Source organism: Lithobates pipiens, unplaced genomic scaffold (genome assembly GCF_037356315.1).
Source record: "Lithobates pipiens isolate NorthernLeopardFrog02 unplaced genomic scaffold, aLitPip1_a1.2 Scaffold_22, whole genome shotgun sequence".
In the NCBI taxonomy this organism is placed as follows: domain Eukaryota; kingdom Metazoa; phylum Chordata; class Amphibia; order Anura; family Ranidae; genus Lithobates; species Lithobates pipiens.
The window spans coordinates 253,664,346-253,687,542 of record NW_027507784.1 but is presented as its reverse complement, the minus strand read 5'-3'; the positions used below and the strand labels follow the sequence as shown (position 1 = coordinate 253,687,542).

Below are 23,197 nucleotides of genomic sequence, written 5' to 3'. Positions count from 1 at the left end.
CAACCATCGACTTGAAACTAATATTAATATTTAAGCACACAGACTTGATACATTTTAACAAAGTTATGGTTAGCCAGCATTTTACAGAACAAATGGAAAATAAAAGAGAACATGTGTATTTAGTAGGTTCAGTATTTTCAGTTTTAGTCAGATACTAACCTGTCTCTGTGATGTTCTTCGTGGAACTCCATGATCTTCTACATTTGACTTCTGTGCTTTACGGAGTTTTTGAATTAAAAAGTACTTATCCTTTCCTTCCTACAAAGAACATTCATACCCAAACATCATAAAATGGAGTAAAATTTAATGCAATTCATGTAACAACTATCACTTTTATGCATTCGCCTGTCACTTTATTAGGTACACCTGTTAAACTGTTTGGTAACACAAACTGCTAATCAGCCAGTCCCATGGCAACAACTCAATGCATTTAGGCATCCAGATGTGGTGAAGACAACTTGCTGAAGTTCAAGCTGAGCATCAGAATGGGGAATAAAGGGAATTTAAGTGACTTTGAATGTGGCATGGTTGTTAGTGCCAGACGGGCTGGTCTGAGTATTTTAAAAACTGCTGATCTACTGGGATTTTCATGCACAACCATCTCTCAGGTTTACAGAGAATGGTCTGAAAAAGAGAAAATATCCAGTGAGCGGCAGTTGTTTTGATGAAAGTGCCTTGTTGATGTCAGCGGTCAGAGGAGAATGGGTAGACTGGTTTGAGATGATAGAAAGGCAACTGTAAACTCACATAACCACTCATTACATCCAAGGTATCATCTCTGAATGCACAACTCATCGAACCTTAACCGCTTGTCGACCGGCTTACGTTGATATCCGTTGGCAGAATGGCACACCTGCACAAATTGACGTACCTGTACGTCAATCCAGGACCGTAGATAATTTTTTTTCCTGGGGGGGTTCAGGTCTTTCAGACTTAAAGTCATCATTTACACTTTTATGTTGGGAGAGGTACGGTAAAAACATGTGACAGCAGGGTGGGTCCATGAGACTTTGCAATGCAGCTCAGCAAAAATGATCCCCATTCAACTGAATAGAACGCAATGCACACAGTTGTGGTGCGGTAGTGCACTCATTAGTACAGCAAGCTCCTCCTAAGCGCCCTAGTTTTTTTTTTTGTTTAGCCCGCTGGGTTGAACTAAAAAAAACTTACCAAGTTAACCAGGCTTTAGAGCTCATTCATATGTTCTAAATGGCCATGGAATGGCAAATATACCATGAATACCTACAGCCAGGATCCCAGATGTTCCAATTTTTTTCAGCTGCTCAGCCTGTTCACCTGAGTGATGGGCTGAAAAGAGACACTGCTGTTAACATGTATCTGCACATCCAGTGGTCCCCATCACTTAAGGACCGCCTCATGTACATATACGTCAGTACTTTGAAGAGGGATATCTCAGTAACGGCAGCAGCTGCTGCCACAACTGAGATATCGCTCTTTACAGGAGGCGGTCCTGTGTGCGATAATGATGGTCTCTGCAGCGAGATCACCATTATCGGTGCGCCCTCTGCTGCTTACCGGAGCCGTCGGTAGTGGCGGAGGTGATCAGGTCCTTTCCGCTGCTGAGTATGGAGATGAGTGAGGCTAAGATGGCCCCCACTCATCTCTATACCATAGGAGGGCGGAAGCGACGTCAAAACGTCACTTCCGCCCATACCTCTTAAAGATACATTTTTTTCAATGTCATTTTTCCAAATGACATTTTTTTTTATTGCATTTGAGTCCAAATATGAGATCTGAGGACTTTTTGACCCCAGATCTCATATTTAAGAGGACCTTTCATGTTTTTTTCTATTACAAGGGATGTTTACATTCCTTGTAATAGGAATAAAAGTGATCCATTTAAAAAAAAAAAGTGTAAAAATGAATAAAATCAAGTAAAATAAATAAGAATTTTTTTTTCAAAACACCCTGTCCCGACGAGCTTGCGCGCAGAAGCGAACGCATACGTGAGTAGCGCCTGCATATGAAAACAGTAGTTAAACTGTCGGTAGAGTGAGAGCAATAATTCTAGCCATAGACCTCCTCTGTAACGCAACACATGCAATCTGTAGAATTTTTAAAATGTCGCTTATGGAGATTTTTGAGGGTAAAAGTTTGACGCCATACCACGAGCGGGCACAATTTTGAAGCATGACATGTTGAGTATCAATTTACTTGGCATAACATTATCTTTCACAATATAAAAAAAGGGCTAATTTTACTGTTGTCTTTCTTTTATTCAAAAAAATGATTTTTTTCCCAAAAAAGTGCGCTTGTAAGACCGCTGTGCAAATACGGTGTGAAAAAAAAGTATTGCAATGACCGCCATTTTATTCTCTAGGGTATTAGAAAAAAAATAATATATAATGTTTGGGTGTTCTAAGTAATTTTCTAGCAAAAAAAACTTTTAAACTTGTAAACACTGAGTCTGAAAAAGAGGCCTGGTCCTTAAGTGGTTAAGCTCTGGGGGACAAAGCAAAACACATTGGGGTGTGGCCTGGCGGGAACCCAGGCTGAGGTCTCTCCCATCACTACTACATTACCATAGAACTCCGTGGATATGTGGCACCAGGGGTGTTTTTTCGTCTCTTCTCTTCAGTGACTACAGGAGCTGGGATGAGCTCCATCCCTCGCCGGCACTCCTGCAGTATACTCGCCATCATCTACATTACTCCCCACATCGATTAAGCCTGAGCGACGTACTAACAAACCGTGGGTCACAGTGGTTACCTGCTATTAGGGACACATTTCTGACCCTGGATGCAGATAGATTTTATCCAAGGGAAAAAATGTATCCCTACCTGCAGGTAACCACTGGATGTGCAGATACAGGTGGATACATATTTACAGCAGCAGACAGCCTTGGCTCTTTTTAGCCCATCACTCAGGTGTACAGGCTGAGCAAAGATTGGAACATCTCATCCCGGGTGCAGGGATTTGCAGTATACTTGCTTCACCATGGTCATGTAGGATATATGAATGAGACCCAAGACTGGATTTTAGCTAACCTTACTGTGCAAGTTGAGCAGGTGCAAGGGGCAACATGTTGTGGTGGGCAGTAAATTTTGTGATTTATTTAAACCTTAAAAAAAGTGTCCTAAGAAATTTTATGAAATCTTTTAAGAGCTGAAAAAATAAAAAATATTGTGCACTGCCTATCACAGGATGGTTGCACTTGGTCAATATGGTTGGCTTTTATTCAGTCTTAAACTGTAGAAAACCCAGCTTTTGAACTTGTTCCTACAAGTAAGCCTGTAATAATGCTTATCTGTAGGTATAGTGAATATCTCCTAAATTTGTGGTGTTTAGGAGATATTCACATAAAAAATAAGCCGGTGATTTCACTGGTTCATGCGCTTTGAAGGGACGGCATACCACTTGGTTGTACTTCTCCTGTGGAGAAGTATACTTCATCCAGCACTTTGTGACCCATTTTTAGCTGACAGCCAGCTATAGCCTGCTGTCAGCTGACATTGCTCAGCAGGTCCAGGCTGTGGAAGGATCCTAACTTAAAGTCAGGATTCATCCAGATGCCTGGGCCAGCAGCTCGCTCAGCCTCTCAGTGAGCCGCAGAGACCCTGAGCCAGCTGCTCCTGCCCCTCCATAGCCTGGAATTCCAGTGAGCTTGGGGGGGAGCAGAGCCAGGGACTGACAGTCACCACTCTTCGCTCACTAAGAGCCGGTTCACACTGAGGCAGCATGACTTGCAGCGCAACTGCCTCAGGCGAACTGCATACGACAGCAGCGGCAACTTGCAAAATGACTTCTATATAAAAGTCAATGCAAGTCGCCTCAAATCGCCCCCAAAGTAGTACAGGAACCTTTTTCTAAGTCGGATCGACTTGAGTAGCTCCTATTAGAACGGTTCCATTGTACAGAACAGAACACGACTTGTCAGGTGGCTAAGTCGCCTGACAAGTCGCCCCAGTGTGAACCGGCTCTAAAAGCTGAGAACTGAGTAATTAGCGATCTTTGATCACTCTGTTGTTGGGCTTACAAGCAGCTGGGGACAGTTGCAACATTGGATCGATGCTCCATCCACCTAGGTAAGTATAAGTAAAAAAAAAAAAAATCTCTTTTAAAAGAAAAAAAAATCCCCCTCTCCCTCCTAAGAACCCTCTCTCCCTAATCAAAGATTCCCACTGTAAAATATTTCCCTCTCTCAAACATCCCCCCAAAAATGAAACCCCCTTGTCTCTAAACCGACCCACAAAAGCAAAAATATCTCCCTCAGTCAATACCCTCTCCCCCAGCAAAGATTTCTAATTATGAAGAAAATCTCCCTTCATCCAATCAAACTCCCTCCCAGAAGCAAATCCCTGCCATTAACCACCCCCTTACAAGAACCCCCCCTTCTCCAGAAGCAAACCCACCTCCTTTCCTTAACCCCCACCCAAAAGAAACTCCCCCAGACTGGGATTCTTACTTCTTCCTTCCCAAAACAGAAAATTGATGCCTTCCCACTTACCAGACCCCAGATTCAGCACGGCACAGAAGTAGGAAAATTCTGCATCCCCAGTCCCCCTTTAGCCTTGTCATATGATACCTCGAGGAGGAGTCTAGGAGTTCCCTCAATTGTGCACTGGCAATTGCCGGCATCTGAGACCTTGCAGTAATTTCATGCCTTTCAGGGGGACCCCTTATTAAACTGAGGGGATGGGGCACACTAGAAGGGGGGCTGGCAGCTGCACTCCGAAACTATGATTGATGATACTGCAGTACAGCAGGGACACTGTCTGGGCATTTTGCCAGGATTCTCTGGGGGGGGGGGGTTTGAACACCCTTGACCCCCCCTTATCTACACCCCTGCATCAGTCCACAAAAGCAAGATAGCAGGAGCACTGGCGGCACGCTTACTCACCCGCTGTGGGAGTGTTTCCCTGCGGGTCCCGCGGCAGCCCGCGTTCACGGCGTGGAGAGGCAGAACAAGGAACTGCCTATTTAAACAAGGCATTTCCCTGTTCTGCCTAGTAACATGACAGATATCTGCTGCTCCCTGTCATTGGGAACATTGATCTCTGTCATGTCAGTCATAGCCCATCCCCTCTACAGTTAGAACACGCTGAGGGAACACACTTAACACCTTGATCGCCCATCAGTGGCTATTTTTAGCTCTGATTGCTGTATAAATGTCACTGGTCCCAAAATAGTGTCAAAAGTATCGGATCCTTCTGCCACAATGTTGCAGTCCCAATAAAAATTGCAGAACTTTGTAAGTCTAAAGAGCTTTTACCTTTCTCCTGCTGTCTCCGCAGAGCTTTACTGAGATCAACAATTCTTCTGTTAGGTCAGATTTTCTGAAGACAGGAAATTACCTCAAAAACAGGACCCAAAGAACCTATCCTTTGCATTTATTCTAGAAGTCAATGATCAAAAGCCCCTTGCAGTGGGAGCCATTGGCTTTTGTTGCTGTCAATAAAAGTCAGTAATGAAAAGCATTAGTGGTGATTAACCCCGCTGTCTGTGTCAATAGATGCAGACAGGGAGGCTCGGCTGTGAGCATGCTTGAGTGCCCCCCCCCCCCCCCGTAGAAACCGGCTCCCTATGGGAGCACTTGCCAGAGAAGAGGAACTAGAAGTGCTGGCGGGGACCTGAGAAGAGGTGGTTCAGGGCCGCTCTCTTTAAAGTGGAACTAAACCCATGACGATTTCCTAAAACAGTTATATTAAGGACATGTTGTGAATGAGAACTGTCACGGGTGCTTCTGTTCTTATCCAAACTGTCAAGCCATCAAATGGCTGATGTAACATGTGCAGGACCATTGCAACTGCACATCAAACAGATAATAAGATGGCAGCTTCATTGGCTGTAAAGGATAAAAGGGTTTATTCTGCTTTAAATAAAATGGACATGTGGATAGATTTTTTTTCTTCATGCCAGTGTTTAGTTAGAGGGAAGTGGGAGGTTGTAATATCCTGGAGCTTGGTTATAATTAATAAAAATAAATAAAACTATTAGGACCTACTTACATTGGCTATTTGTTTCAAGAGATGTTTCACCATGATTTTCCTTCCTTGTACAATGTGCCAGTTAAGATAGGAAATAATTCTGTAAGTGAAGAAAAATGATGTTGTCACTAAAGTTATACTATTATTTGTTCACATTTTATTTTAAAACCCAACCAAGTATGATCTTTTTGCCTATACCCCCCCCCCCCCCCAACACATCGGGGTGGTAGATGCAGTAGATGCAGTAACCAGCTTGATCAGGTTGAGGCACACCATTGACTTTATGTACTTGTGGATTCTACTGCACTAACCAAAAGGTCTGGATTATTCCACATTTTGTGAGTTTTGAGACGTCTTTCCACCATTTAGAAAATGTGGTACTGCACCTCCTCTAGCAAGCTAGAGTGATATTATTTAATTGTACAGTAAAACCTTGGTTTAATGCCGCGTACACACGGGCGGACTGTATGGCGTACTTAGTCCGTCGAAACACATTTCAGCGGACAGTCCGCTCGTGTGTGGGCTTCAGCGGACTTTTTCAGCGTGCAGTCTGGCGTACTAAGTATTTCGGATTTTTCGAAATTCTGTCCGTCGTACTTTGGTTTCAGCGGACAATCCGCTCGTCAGTAGGCTAGTTAGACGGACTAAGAATGGCGCATGCCCAGAAAGGATTTACACGGCGGAAGGGTGCTTTGCTGTGTGATGGACTTCCTATTTCTAGTCCCGTCGTACGTGCTGTACACGTCATCGCGCAAGCTTTCGATGGACTGTTGGGGTATCCGTGTGTGGTCAAGTCCGTTCAGCCGAAAATATGACGGACTGTCTTTCGGATTGTATGATGGACTAAGTACGCCATACAGTCCGCTCATGTGTACGCGGCATTAGAGTAACTTGGTTTAAGAGCGTTTTGCAAGACAAGCTAAATTTTTCAATCAATTTTGACTTGATATACACGTAGTGTCAAGTCACAACTGAGTATAAAAGACAAGAGCGAGGATGCCTCTGTGTAGTAATATGGATACATTTAAAGAAGGTACAACATTTAGCAACTCACATGGTTGATGATTAAAACAGGCACATCTAAATATGTAGGCATCCGGGGTTCAAGCCTCACTTTCAGACCGCTCTACTGCAGGATAGTCTTCCCGGTCATGATTGCAGACTCACAGCGGTGAGAGTCGGCGGTGTGGGGGATGGTCTATGTAGACCGCTTTACCCCAGACTCCTGCATACTTAGATGTGCCTGTTTTAAATCATCAACCATGTGAGTTGCTAAATGTTGTATCTTAATTTAGTGTAACCATATTGCTACACCTAGAGGCCCCTCTCTTCTCTTTTTTACTTCATAGCTGTTTTGCTTCTAATCCCCTTGTGGAGGCTGCAATTTGTGGATGGACATTTTATGGTTACACAACCTATCACATTGCTATACTTTTTTTATATGGACTATAAACTGAAGGTACTTATGAATAAATGATTGTGGAATGAATCATTTGAGTTCCCATTATTTCTTATGGGGAAATTTGCTTTGATATACAAGTGCTTTGGATTACAGGCATGCTTTCGGAAACAAATTATGATCGCAATCTAAGGTTTTTCTGTATTAATTGGGGTATGAATTAACTTAATTTCTTTAATAAACGTCAGTCATAAAGACAGAAAGGGACTAGTTCTTTGCAAAAATACTGGAGGTATACTTTTGTGTTGCTATGTGAAAATAAAAAAGGCAGGGGAATTTCTGTCACAGCTAGAAATCATTGCCAATGTATGTTAAAATAAGAAAGCAACTAGAGAGTTAAGCTAGCCACACACTAGTGGAAATTTGAATGAACAATCATACAAAAATTTGATGACTTTATTTTGTTCGAAAGTACTTCAAAATGTTATTTGCTTTTAACATTCGATTTAGGAATGAATGGAGTTTCCCAAACAAAAATCACAAACACTGTTTGAAATTGGTTCATTAAAAAAAAAATGAGTATCCTGCTCCTTCGAATTTGCTTGTCATTGTGGTCAAAAACGAACTTTGCTTTAACCCCACTAACAAATAGAAAATCGAGTAAACATTCTTAGAATGAAAATATTCAAACAAAACTCTATTAGTGTATGGCCTAGCTGTCAGTCCTTGAATGTATTGGCTGCATTGCTTTCTTTTTTTTCAGGCTAAGAACATTTTTAGCAAGTACAGAAAATACTTACTGATCTTGCCAGAAATGCTTGCTACTTCTTCTGAAACAAAAACATGTATTTCTTGTGTAAACTACATATCCTATTACCCCTATATATAATTAAGATGAACAAAGGCAGACATGTTTGCAGTCCGGCCTGGGTGACCACCATGGCTTCCTCCTTAAAGGTGAAAAGAAAAGGGAAAAAAAGAATAAATACAGCTACCTCATCTGAGGACTGGTAAACTAGATTATATTAAATTATTTTTGGTGTTTTTCTTATACAGGGTTTAGGCCCCCTCCATAGCAAAAGTGGAGGGGTGACCATAGCCACCCAGTGACATGCACTATGTTATTCATAGGAATAACAGGAGAAATTAAAAGAGGAAAAACTGAAAAAAAAAGCAAACAAATGCAGCTGCCTAATCTGAGGACTGGTAAACTGGGTTATGTTAAATTGTTGTTGTTTTTTAGTTGTTTTTTATACAGTTTAGGTGCGAGCGATAAAAAAAAGCGGTATTGGGGTTCAACCAGAAATGTATACTTACAGAACTAACAGGGTGAGGATGTAGAAGAAGAGAACACTTTGAATTAGGTTGTGATAAATCCACACTACCCATTTGGCATTATCAAAATCGTTTATCTGATCTATCCAGGCATCAATAGATTCATAAGGAGTGGACAGATTCCGGAAGGGGCCACATGTCTCAGAAGGAATCCGTCTAAAAGAAACAGAACAAAACAAAGGATAGCCATGTTTACCATTACAAAAATTGAGTGGCTTCTACTGTTGACTAATTTAACTGATGAAAGTATAACCTGAATCTATTTTTTTGTATGTTTGGCATAATGTTTCACTATATACAGTTTTTTTTTAAGCAAATATTTTTTAATTTGCAGATCCTAAAATGCAACAGCAGTTCCTGTCGAAGGCTGGCTAAACCAAACCACTGCTTAGCAGTATTGTTGTCGGCCTGACAAGCAAGCTTCAGTTGGCTGCTGGGCTACCTACCTGGTAGAAAAGAAAAAAAGGAAGAGCACACAGACTTAGTGCATTAACACATTTACATTTAATAATGGTAAAAAAAAAAAAAACATATTACATTCACAAGGAGATGTGGAAAAGTTGCTTGCAATTGGCCCAAAGCTGCATGCACAACATCCGTAGCCAGTGGCAAGGCTAAATATCAAATAGTATAGAACACTGTCTCTAAACACAGCAGCACAGGCCCCATGTCATATTGGTACCATGCAGCATTCTCTGTGCTTTGCAGTACCCTCAGAAAACAGGTAGCATCCACGTCCTGAGGTCACCTTGTTGCTATAGGCCAGGCATTTTGGGACTCTTCCCCTTTGTCAAGTTCTATAATGATGTTCCCTAAACCTGCTTGTAAGGGGTCTTAATGGGACTATTTTACAACAGGAGGCTTTTGAGTAAGTCTAGTCTTTGGGAATCCTTTCCCTTCCAACTAATTACTGGTATAAAAAATGATAAAAAAAACCTAAATGCCCTTTACTCGCCTAAATCCACAATCATGTGACATTCCAATACCAAGTTTCCTCCTTCTTACTTGTACAGGAGGTGGAGTCCTTCAGGTGCCCACATCACTGCCAGTGAGACATGGACACTTCCTATTGGCTGTCCAGGCTCATGGTCTCTCAGGATCCAGAAGAGTGTGTGCAGGCGGTGAGTTCAGTGGAAGGGGTCCTTCAGGGACAAGCTGGTGTAGGCACATCTGTGGCACTGGATTACAAGTCCCCAGGACCTGGAAACAGCACCAGTAAGGGACATGGATTATGAATTTAGGGGAGTATAACATGCTCCAGAAGGTATTTAACAAAAAGATAAAAAACCTTGCTGAATGGGTTGGGGGAGAGGGTTAGGTTTTGCCTGGAGATGGACTTAAAATAATGTAAAAGAAATCAGTTTGAAATCAGATTAAAAAAAACTGAGGTCTTTGTTCAGTAGCAAAATTTCATCTTTAGAAGGAATATGAAAATAATGACGTTCTGACATAAAACAATTCATTATTTGTTAAGGTGAATGTGTAGTTGGTCCGACATGTTCTTGTGACCTTTTATACATAGCCTGTACTAAAAGATCCCTTAGACCCCTTTCACACTGGAGGCATTTTCCAGGCGCTAAAGGGCTAAAAATAGCGCCAGTAAAGCGCAGTGGCGGCTGGTGCTCCATTTTTTTAGGGGGGCGCAAAAAACCCACAACCAACCCCCCCCCCAACGTCACTTGGGCCTATAGACAGAGGGATAGATTGGATAGGACAGACAGATAGACAAATAGACAGATATACATAAGATAGACATACAGACAGGTAGATAGATATGCAGTTAAACAGATAAATAGATATACATAGATAGATATACAGACAGACGGACGGATGGACAGATAGATATACATAGAGATAGATAGATATACAGATAGATAGGTAGATAGAGAGATAGGTAGAGAGATAGAGAGATAGATAGACAGATAGATAGATAGATAGACATACAGATAGACAGACAGATAGATATACATATAGATAGACAGACAGATAGATATATATACATATAGATAGATATACATACAGATAGATAGATATACATACAGATAGATAGATATACATACAGATAGATAGATATACAGACAGACAGACAGACAGACAGACAGACAGACAGACAGATAGATAGATAGATAGATAGATATACAGACAGACAGACAGACAGACAGACAGATAGATAGATAGATAGATAGATAGATAGATAGATAGATAGATAGATAGATAGATAGATAGATAGATAGACATACAGATAGATAGATAGATAGATATACATACAGATAGATAGATAGATAGATAGATAGATAGATATACATACAGATAGATAGATATATATACAGATAGATAGATATACAGACAGATAGATAGATATACAGACAGATAGATAGATATACAGACAGATAGATATACAGACAGATAGATAGATAGATAGATATACAGACAGATAGATAGATAGATAGATAGATAGATAGATAGATAGATAGATAGATAGATAGATAGATAGATAGACAGACAGATAGATATACAGACAGACAGACAGACAGACAGACAGACAGACAGATAGACAGATAGATAGATAGATAGATAGATAGATAGATAGATAGATAGATAGATAGATAGATAGATAGATAGATAGATAGATATAGATATACATACAGATAGATAGATAGATATACAGACATATAGATAGATATTGTATAAAGAAAACTCTGAAAAAATGGTTCAACTCCTACAAAAGGTGAGTTAATCCATCAAGAAAGAGTTAAAAACAGCGCGTATTATTTCTAAATACAGACAGTAACAATAATAAGCATTCACATAGTTTAAAAATCTCCTCAAAATATTCAAACCAAAAAAATGCTAAATGATTTCCAAGCTCAATGTTTTATATTGTGTCCATTTAAACCAATGTCCAGCTGAAAATTAGTGCTTGGTAACGGAGATATCGATCTCACAATTATTCAACATAGTTCATTGGAAATTATATATAGTCTTATATTGCACTATTGCCCGACATGCACCTCCACACGTGCATACATGTAAAACACTGCCCGAGATTGTTGCCAGTAAAGAGATAGTCCCCCTTAGGTATTACTCTTACCAGACGTTGGCTGGTTTCTCGCAGTTAATAAAGAAATCCTCATAGGCGAAAGATGCAGGCGTCTTCCTTTCTTCCTTCATATACTCCTCCACTCAATCTCCGTCGAAGGTATAATTAGAAAGAAAAGTGCATATAGCGTAATTCCGTAAAACCAATGAATGCTTTATTAGATTTAAAAACCCACAAACATTGCACTCACAAACGTAAAGAGATTTCAAGCATAAATTCAATATGCAGATTGGCAGCTAGGGTCAGGTAGAGATAGCTAGGCTAAACGATGGTCCTACCGCCCTCAGCGACAGATCACTCAGCTGATATTCCTCGGCTTAGCGCTTCTCCCCTTCTTACTCCTGACACTCCTGCTGTGTTCAACCTCATATGGTTCCACACTGACGCGTTTCGTCTTACTGACATCATCTGAGGGTCCCTCAGATGATGTCAGTAAGACGAAACGCGTCAGTGTGGAACCATATGAGGTTGAACACAGCAGGAGTGTCAGGAGTAAGAAGGGGAGAAGCGCTAAGCCGAGGAATATCAGCTGAGTGATCTGTCGCTGAGGGCGGTAGGACCATCGTTTAGCCTAGCTATCTCTACCTGACCCTAGCTGCCAATCTGCATATTGAATTTATGCTTGAAATCTCTTTACGTTTGTGAGTGCAATGTTTGTGGGTTTTTAAATCTAATAAAGCATTCATTGGTTTTACGGAATTACGCTATATGCACTTTTCTTTCTAATTATACCTTCGACGGAGATTGAGTGGAGGAGTATATGAAGGAAGAAAGGAAGACGCCTGCATCTTTCGCCTATGAGGATTTCTTTATTAACTGCGAGAAACCAGCCAACGTCTGGTAAGAGTAATACCTAAGGGGGACTATCTCTTTACTGGCAACAATCTCGGGCAGTGTTTTACATGTATGCACGTGTGGAGGTGCATGTCGGGCAATAGTGCAATATAAGACTATATATAATTTCCAATGAACTATGTTGAATAATTGTGAGATCGATATCTCCGTTACCAAGCACTAATTTTCAGCTGGACATTGGTTTAAATGGACACAATATAAAACATTGAGCTTGGAAATCATTTAGCATTTTTTTGGTTTGAATATTTTGAGGAGATTTTTAAACTATGTGAATGCTTATTATTGTTACTGTCTGTATTTAGAAATAATACGCGCTGTTTTTAACTCTTTCTTGATGGATTAACTCACCTTTTGTAGGAGTTGAACCATTTTTTCAGAGTTTTCTTTATACAATAGTGATAAGGTTGTATCAGCGTATAGAACCTAATTAAAACAGCTGCGAAATAGGAACATAATTCCACATCCTCCAGAAAACGCACACATACAGTTTTAGATGTGAGCGCTTGTTAATTTTTTTACATCTAGCTAGGCGGCGCGAAGTGTAGGAAAATTGTGGTATTTGAATATAGATAGATATACAGACAGATAGATAGATATACATACATACAGATAGATAGATAGATAGATAGATAGATAGATAGATAGATAGATAGATAGATAGATAGATAGATAGATATACAGACAGACAGATAGATAGATATACATACAGATAGATAGATATACAGACAGATAGATAGATAGATAGATATACATACAGATAGATAGATATACAGACAGATAGATAGATAGATATACAGATAGATAGATAGATATACATACAGATAGATAGATAGATATACATACAGATAGATAGATATACAGACAGATAGATAGATAGATATACAGATAGATATACAGACAGATAGATAGATAGATAGACAGACAGATAGATAGATATACATACAGATATATATATATATATATATATATATATACAGATAGATAGATAGATAGATAGATAGATAGACAGACAGAAAGATAGATATACAGATAGATAGATATACATACAGATAGATAGATATATATATATATACATACAGATAGATAGCTATACAGACAGATAGATAGATAGATAGATAGATAGATAGATAGATAGATAGATAGATAGATAGATAGATAGATAGACAGACAGATAGATATACAGACAGATAGATAGATAGATATACATAGAGATAGATAGATATACAGATAGATAGATATACATACAGATAGATATATATATATACATACAGATAGATAGATAGATATACAGACAGATAGACAGATAGATATACAGACAGATAGATAGATATACACAGAGATAGATAGATAGATAGATAGATAGATAGATAGATAGATAGATAGATAGATAAACAGACAGACAGACAGACAGATAGACAGAGAGAGAGAGAGAGAGAGAGAGAGAGAGAGGGTGAGAGGTGAGAGGGAGAACACTGACCTGTGGAGGATGACAGTAGGACGCAGTGCTGGGAGCCCTGGTTGTATACACAGTATATTAGAAGACATGTCAGATCCACTGCACAACTCCGCTATAGCAGTTCAGACTTTTTCCCACCCTGGCCAGGCCCCTGCTTGGTACTCCTGTTGCATGCAAGATAAGTTTTCCCTTGCCTGCAGCCACTCTACCCTTCCAATTACCGGTGCTTAGTGATAAGCTTTTGGCATTTTCCTTGCCCAGCAACAGCTAGCCAGTTCCACCTAAACCGTCCCCCTCTACCCCCCTTCTCCATGGGAGCATCAGCACTTACCTTGATGACTGTGTGCTCCTCTCCGGTGTCCTCCGCTCCTCTCCTGCGGTGTGCTCTACTCCTCTTACTTCCTGTTTCCTCTCTTGGGTGCAATGGGAGAGAGAAGACAGGAAGTGACATCAGTCAGATGTCAATCAAACTGCCCAGCGTAGTAATACATACTACAGCGCTGGGCGGAAACTACTCAGCGCTTCAGAAAGCGCCCCAAGGCGGGCTAAACGCCCGCAAATGAAGCGCCACGTCTGCAATCTCATGATTGCATTGATGTGGCGGTTCCCATAGTGCACTGTGTCCGGCGCTCGAACACAGTGCACTTCCTTAAAGAACTTTTTTTTTTTTAAAGGAGCAGTTTTAAACTTTTTTTTTTTTTTGTGACTACACAGAAGGGGGGGCGGCACCCGGGCGCCCCCTATGGACGGGCCGCCACTGGTAAAGCGCCTGAAAAATGCCTCCCCTGCAGCCATAGTGTGAAAGCCCAAGTGCTCTCAGACTGGAGCAGTGAGAGATAGATGGTTCCTTTTCAAACCATCTATAGCTTTAATTAGTGAGCTTAATTAGCAGCCCAACGGCCAACTGAAGTAGTGCACACAGCGGACTGATAGTTGCAATGCAGTTGTCATGGTTATGCAGTGATCTTCCTGTGTTTGCTTACCTCCCCTCATGTCTTTAGACTAAGAAGCCAGCCACTTCCACCTGGTGGTTTTTATAACCTCTCCTCTAAGCTTGGCTCCACCCCAGGCCCTATCAGGGAGCCCTATATTAACCTGTGCACTGCAGGCCATCAGGGCTGATCAACCATTGTGTATTCCTTTGTGTGTTAGTTTCCTGTTTCCTGTCGTGTGCTCTTCTACTGGTTCCTGTTACGGACTTTGGCGTGTTTTGACTATCCCTGTTTGCCTGTGATCCTGACCTTTTGGCGTGTTCCCGACTATTCTTGTCTGCTTGTGGCCCCGACCTTGGCTTTGTCCTTCACCAACCCTATCCTCCTGTTGCCTACTGTGGGTGTGAGCTGGTGGGAACCTGGGGGTCGCAACCTGGAGCCAGTTGCAGCCAAGTCCATCCTCACCACCAGAGGCGCTGGTGAAAACCTGCTGGCTCTTAGACTCCGCGCCCCAGGGAATCTTACGCTCTAACCCCAGTGGGATCTGTCCCCCGTCTGCAGCAGTCAGCCGTAGGGTCCACAACCTTGCGGTGCACTCCTAATCCCTACCGTGTGCACCTGTCACCTCGCCTCAAGGTGACCAGACAGTTTGATCAGCCATGGACCCGGCTGACGTGCCGCTTCCTGCAGATGATCCATTGCAGAGCTTAGTTCGGTGACTTTAGACCCAAGAATCGCATCAGACCCAGGTGATGCAATTCCTTCAGGATTTGGCATCCCGTGTTGAACAGGTTTAGGCCTCATTAGGACCCCCGGTTCAACAAACTCAACCGCTATCTGCCGATGCACCTATCGCATCAGTCGCAGCCACACATTCATTACAACTACCAGCTCTGGTCCGTTTCTCTGGGGACCCCAAGGCTTGCAGGGGGTTCCTTAGCCAGTGCACTATTCATTTTGAACTTCAGCCCCAAAACTTCCTGTCCGATCGGGCAAAAGTCGCATATATCATATCCCTCCTGTCCGGCGAGACGTTAGCTTGGGCCGCCCCTCTGTGGGAACTGAATGATCCAGTGGTTTCTAGCCTGTCTGATTTCTTGAAACTTTTTCGGAATATCTTCGAGGAACCGGGTCGTGTCTCCTCAGCGGCTAGCTCTCTTTTACGTCTCAGTCAAGAATCCGCGTCTGTGGGACAGTATGCTCTTCAGTTCCGTATCCTCTCAGCTGAATTGAGCTGGAATAATGAGGCCCTAGTTGCAACCTTTTTACATGGCCTCTCTGATAGAGTGAAGGATGAATTAGCAGGAAGATCCCTTCCTGCTTATCTGGACAGTGTCTTCACCTTGTGTAGCCAGATCAATATTCGCTTTCAGGAGAGGGCCCTGGAAAAAAGACGCCAGCACTCCCCATTCTTTAGGCAGCCTGAGTCCCCAGTCCCTTCTCTTCGATCCGAGGAGCACCCCCTGCCTACCGAGGAACCTATGCAGTTGGGCTGGACTAAGTTATCTCCTGAAGAATGCGCTAGGCGCAGAACTCTGGGCCTATGCCTCTATTGTGGGGCCAAAGGTCATTTACGTGACACTTGTTCTCTTCGTCCAGAAAAACGCTCAGGGCTAATACATCTGGAAGGTGGCGTATTAGACCCTGAAATATCACCTTCACCTTCTCATCTTCTCCTTTCTGTGTTGTTTCATGTCGGTGCTTCCTCTCGTTCGGTCTCAGCACATCTGGATTCCGGAGCCGCTGCCAATTTCATGGATTGGGAAACTGCATCCTCCATGAGACTTACCCTTTTGCCCCTTACAACGCCATTGGTGGTCTTGGCGATTGATGGCACTGTTCTCCCAGGGGGCCCTATCCGCTTCCAGACTCTTCCTGTTAAGATGTCAGTAGGGACACTCCACCAGGAGTGGATATCCTTCCTTGTCTTACCTAAGGCTTCATCTCCTATCATATTAGGTCTTCCTTGGTTACGGCTCCATTCTCCACACGTTGACTGGTCTGCCGGTCAGATCCTGGCTTGGGGGTTCCTCCTGTTCCTCTTCCTGCCTACTCAAGGGTACCCCAAAGGAGAAATTTCCTGTTACCACCATCTCAGTATCTTCTGCTTTTCCCGCTGTATATAGCGATCTCTGGGATGCGTCCTGCAATAGTCGGACTGATGCACTCTCTAGGTCATGTGGTACTCTGGATGAGGGGCCCACCTATGAACCTGAGTCGATCATTCACTTCAGTTCGCATAACCATTTACCTTTGCCTGTCCCTAATTTCCCTTGGACGCACAGCCAGACTAACTTGTCTGCAAGTTCCACAGTTGCTATGCCCTGTGATGCGATCGAGATGGTCGCTACACCTGACAATACTTTTCAGTCGACCTCTGCACCAGTTATGCAAGTCCAGCCCATGCCCAATGAGCTTCCTGCTTCTTGTTTAACACCTTCGGTGACCTGGCCTCACCCTACTGCTACTATGTCCGTTCAAACCCGTTTAAGAGGCTCAATCCATCCTATGGATAGAATACCTCATTCGGCCAGGAGGGGTTTTCAATCTTTTTCTCAGGGTTCTCTGCATTCTGTTTGTGTTGCAGCTACGCAGCTTGACTCTTGTGACATGTCACTTTCTAACCAACATGACCTCAGGGATCCACTGACCTCTGCCCAGTCTGATGGTCCTGTTATGGATGCCCAGCTCATCTTTAAGGGTGTGGGGGTCCCTGCTCAGACTCCTGATCTTCTCATGCCCTTACCCATTCCTAAAAAGCCTTTAGTCCTCAAGTCCTCTCGTCCTCTCCCTACCTCTGTTTCGGTCTCTGAGGATAATCTAAAATACGAGGTTAGTCAAGTTTTGGATTCCCGGCTCCGTAAAGGCATTCTTCAATACCTCGTACTTTGGAAAGGGTTGGGTCCTGAGGAGAGGTCTTGGATCACTGCATCTGAGGTCTTTGCTCCCTGTCTGTTAAGGAGGTTCCATCTGGAGTTCCCCTTTAAGCCTGGACCCAGGCGGGGGAGGGGGAGGCCTCGTAAGAGGGAGGGTACTGTCATGGTTATGCAGTGATCTTCCTGTGTTTGCTTACCTCCCCTCATGTCTTTAGACTAAGAAGCCAGCCACTTCCACCTGGTGGTTTTTATCACCTCTCTTCTAAGCTTGGCTCCACCCCAGGCCCTATCAGGGAGCCCTATATTAACCTGTGCACTGCAGGCCATCAGGGCTGATCAACCATTGTGTATTCCTTTGTGTGTTAGTTTCCTGTTTCCTGCCGTGTGCTCTTCTACTGGTTTCCGTTACGGACTTTGGCGTGTTTTGACTATCCCTGTTTGCCTGTGATCCTGACCTTTTGGCGTGTTCCCGACTATTCTTGTCTGCTTGTGGCCCCGACCTTGGCTTTGTCCTTCACCAACTCTATCCTCCTGTTGCCTACTGTGGGTGTGAGCTGGGGGACGCTGGGGGTCGCGACCTGGAGCCAGTTGCAGCGAAGTCCATCCTCACCACCAGAGGCGCTGGTGAAAACCTGCTGGCTCTTAGACTCCGCGCCCCAGGGAATCTTACGCTCTAACCCCAGTGGGATCTGTCCCCCATCTGCAGCAGTCAGCCGTAGGGTCCACAACCTTGCGGTGCACTCCTGATCCTACGGTGTGCACCTGTCATCTCGCCTCATGGTGACCTGACAGCAGTGGCTTAGTGTTGTCAGGCTGGAACAGGAATTTCTGTTACTTGCAGGATCTCCAGGTAATAATCTTTGCAACAGATTCACGATTTGCTTAAGAAAAACGATAAGGCACATTGCCAAACAAAGTGAGAAACAAATCCTCTGTTTACATTCACTTTAGTTTAAGTAACAATATTGTCTACAAAGTTATAAAAAGTTTTTTGAAGAATCCATAAAGTGTTTGTAAAGTCAATTTTTTTTGGGTTAAAAATAATAAACATGTTATACTTACCTGCTCTGTGCAGTGGTTTTACACAGAGTGGCCTGGATCTTCCTCTTCTTGGGTCCCTTGCTCCTGGCCCCTCCCTTCTACTGAATGCCCCCACAGCAAGCAGCTTGCTATGGGGCACCCGAGCCAAGGCTGCAGCTCCTTGTGTCAATTTAGACATGGAGCAGTGGCCTGGCCCAGCCCCCTCTCTCTCCTGATTGGCTCACTGAATTTGATTGACAGCATCTGAAGCCAATGGTGCCATGCTGCTGTCTCAGCCAATCAGAAGGAGAGACACTGCTGCAACATTGCTGTATAGAGATGGTCTCAGGTAAGTATTAGGGGGGCTGAGAGGGGCTGCTGCACACCTTCTGACTTTACAACCACTTTAAGTTCATTGTGAAATGTAAACACTCTGCCTAGTGCAACAAGTCTATGTGCAGCTGATTTTGAAAAGCACTTCTAAGGAAGATTATTCATAACTGTTCCTAAAGCTCAAGACATAAAGCAAAATGTGGATATCTTTATTATGAAATATGGTTAATTTAAGAGCCTTTATAAATACTGTATATGGAGAAAGATAGGTGACGAATGTAAAAGGAAGGCACAACCTTTTGGGCCCTCCTTAATAGGCCGTGGCTGTGCCCCCCTTTTCCCCTCATTTCATTTACAGGTAGAGGGCAAGGGGTTGGTGGGTACGCTGCCCCTATAAGAAGATTGCAGATTTCACAGGTGAGTCAGGTATGGCCAATGGAAACACCTGGAAGGTTCTAGAACAGGCAGGGAGTTGTTAAAAGGGGGACAGAACCGGAAATGGTCCTCTTCGGACCTTCTAGCAAGTAGCTGAGCAGCACTGAGCAGTGGGCCTCATGATGGAGTCGCTGTTGAGACAGCTTATTCAGAAAGCAGAGAGCAGTGGTGGAGAGGCTTGGCTGAGGAGCTGCTTGGACCTGGCTTGGACCAGGCCTAGGGACAGCTGAGGAGCCCGGTAGCTTTGCGGGCAGTGGTGCACCTGATGCGGTCTTACTAGCCCAGGAGACTCTGCGCATGAAGAGGAGCAAACCGTCGGGAAGAAGCCAGAATGAGGAGACGGAGCCATGAGAGTCGGGAGGCAGCGTGAGTGTGCCCAGCTTGGAGGGCGGTTTGCACAGACAGACCGGGCAGAAGAGGAGAGCCCCATCTCCTCCTCCAGCGTTTTGAAAGAAAAAATATGGAAGGGGGATTTTGTAGAGGTTCTGTCCCTACTGCCAGCAGCAAAGGATGTCTCCTTTAGGAGTGGGTGTAGATTTGATGACAGTTCGGATGAGGAAAGGCGAAATAGGCAACTCCCTCATTCATTTTTCTTAATTGTACATCATGGGACACAGAGTCATATTAATTACTATGTGGGTTAAAGGCCACCTTCAGGGTGATGGACACTGGCACACCCTAAACAGGAAGTTGCCTCCCTATATAACCCCTGCAACTACTGGGAGTAGCTCAGTTTTTTCACCAGTGTCTAAGGTGTTGGTCACGAGTAAAGATGTTCTGTGCTCCACTAGAGCAATCCTAGCTATGCAGCCGGATCCATTCAAAGTGTCTTTTCAGGCCGAAGTGAATTGTACCTGGGCCTTGTGGCGGAAGAAATGAGGTTTAGCCCATAACGCTTCTCTTTTTAGAGAGCTGGACCCTGGGATCCAGTGCTTTGGTGTTTTCAGCCATAACGTTTTTACTGGTGGGGTGCTTTACAGGTCCAGGAGTGCAGGTTCCCCAAGGGACCCCAGTTTGTGAAGGTCTTGTAACGGAGCCCACCGTGAGGGGTGAAGATTGGGTCTGTTGGTTTTACCACAGAAATCCCTGCGGCGGGAAAGATAAGTGGAGGTTTCTAAAGAACTTTTTAATTTTCTTATGAAATGTCTCCTTTAAAAAAGTAAATGTTGTCAAGCTTAAGAGTCACCACTGGGGGCTGTATAGAGCATGTGCCTTGTCATGCTTTCCCCAAAAATTATACTTTGCCAGCAGAGGGCTTCCCTCCGCCAAGCAGCTCAGATCTCCAGTAAGATTGGGGGGGTTTTCTTCCACTAAACACCCCCCTCCTGGACAAAGCTCTCCCCCTCTCCCTGGATAGGGGGAAGCCAAAACGATTGGCCATGCTGCTCTGTTTTTTTTTGACAGCCCTTGCACGGCAGCATGTCACAGGTCTCCTCCTCGCCACCCCCTCCCACAAACACGCCGATCCTATCAGATCGGAGGCCCGCGCTCAAAGGGGAAAACCCTCTTTTGAATGGTGGGGGGCTCTGTTGGCATGCAGCAATGTCCAGTGCTGGAGTATATTTAAAAGCTCAATTTTTGCTTGCTGCAGATGTCGGAGGGACACAAGAGCAAAAAGGGGCATGTAAGAGGTTGGTGGCACAGGCTTTCCCTTGGCACATTTACTAAAAGCATCAGGCTGAGCGTTAATAGCAGCGGCAGTTGCTGAACTATTGCTTAAGCAGTGGATGCGATTTCTTCTGGTAGTACCTCTGCATTTGTGAATCAGGCTATGGTGAGAAGGGCAGGTTGAAAAATCCCCAAAAAAGGGCTAAAAGGGTCTTCCTCAAGCTCTTGAAAGCCTACTCATCTCTACAAGAGAGGGGGTGGCTGGTCAGAGTGAGCATAGGGGCCATGAAATGTTTGCAACTGTTTTCAACACTGCAGCTCCTGTCTATATTACTAAAGAGGTATTTTTCCTCAGCCATGATAGGATTGGAAAAAAGATTAGGGGCTTTAATCGCATCCCAGTGAGGGACAAAATGCGACAGGTTCTCTTCCATTACCCAGGACCCTCAAACTGAGGAACTGGGGGCGGGAGAAGATGAATTCCCTCAGGGGAGGTTGGTGAGGCTTATGACTCCTCTTCTAAGGGGTCAAATGCGGGGGGATCAGCCTCACAATCTATAAGATTGATGGTGCAGTTTCTTACTGAATGGTCTGCTCCACATTTATGTACATTTAACTGAGTATTTGGGTTTGCTAAAGCCTCCTCAAAGTGTACATGCCTTTCCTGTCCATTCATTGCTGGAAAAGGTTTTTGTATCTGAGTGGGATCACCCAGATAAGCATTTTTTCCCTCCTAAAAAGTTTTTCACACTTTATTCTATGGAGGAAAAAATTCACTAAAGGTGGTGATACCAGGAATTGACGCTGCTATAACCTCTGTGAATAAAAGTTTGACTTGTCTGGCAGGCAATGCTCAAATGCTTAGGGATCCAACAGATAAAAAGTTGGAATTCCTATGAAAAAAAAAAGTTTCTCTGGCAGGTTGAGTTTTTCAGCCTGCACTGACGATAATTGGTCAGTCCTTGAGAGACCAATTTAAACAGGTGCTCAAGGTTATTCTCTTCAGCAGGCCCAGGACCTGGCAAACTACTAGCAGCTTTATAAATAAAGTGAAGTAGATGTGGCGCCATTCGTATGATTCATATAGTGCCGCCTAACTGAAAATTATATAAATCTTAGTGATGTGTTAGAGCTGGTTCACACAGGGGCTACTCAGATCCGACTTCAGGTCGCCCCCAGTCGCCTCAAGTCACGCTACATGTAAAATTCAATGTAAGTGAATGAGAGCCGTCTTAATGCACACTACTGAAGTCGTTCCAACTTCAGAAAAGGTTCCTGTACTACTTGTATCCGACTTGTAGGCGACTGGTACCCATTGATTTCAATGGAAGTCGCCTCCAAGTCGGATCTCCTTCTATATTGAGGCGACTCTCACAGAATTATCAGCTCTCGAGAGGGAACTCCATGCCAAATTTATTTTAAAAAATTGGCGTGGGTTCCCCCTCCGTGAGCATACCAGGCCCTTAGGTCTGGTATGGATTTTAAGGGGAACCCCCTATGCCCCCCGATCCATACCAGACCCTTATCCAAGCACGAAGCCTGGCCGGTCAGGGAGGGGGTGGGGACGAGCGAGCGCCTGCCCGCCCTGGACCGAACCAGGCTGCGTGCCCTCAACATGGGGGGGGTTGGTGCTTTGGGGAAGGGGGGGCCCGCACCCCAAAGCACCTTGTCCCCATGTTGATGAGGACAAGGGCCTCTTCCCGACAACCCTGGCCGTTGGTTGTCAGGATCTGCGGGCGGGGGGCTAATCGGAATCCGGGAGCCCCCTTTAATAAGGGGGCCCCCAGATCCCGACCCCCCACCCTATGTGAATGAGTAAGGGGTACATCGTACCCCTTCCCATTCACCTGGGGAAAAAATGTCAATAAAAAACACAACACAAGTTTTAAAAGTCCTTTAT

At 43.8% G+C, this 23,197-nt stretch overlaps 1 protein-coding gene across 2 annotated transcripts in view; it reads right to left on the bottom strand.

The window, feature by feature from the left end:
* Positions 1-23,197, bottom strand: part of TMC5 (transmembrane channel like 5) — a 319,514-nt gene that overhangs the window by 12,220 nt on the left and 284,097 nt on the right. For both annotated transcript variants that reach the window (XM_077448949.1, XM_077448948.1), the window contains 3 exons: positions 8,665-8,838; positions 5,970-6,048; positions 160-258 (listed from right to left, as the gene is read on the bottom strand). In XM_077448949.1, coding sequence (XP_077305075.1) covers positions 160-258; positions 5,970-6,048; positions 8,665-8,838 — 352 coding nt within the window. The remainder of the gene's footprint in view (positions 1-159; positions 259-5,969; positions 6,049-8,664; positions 8,839-23,197) is intronic.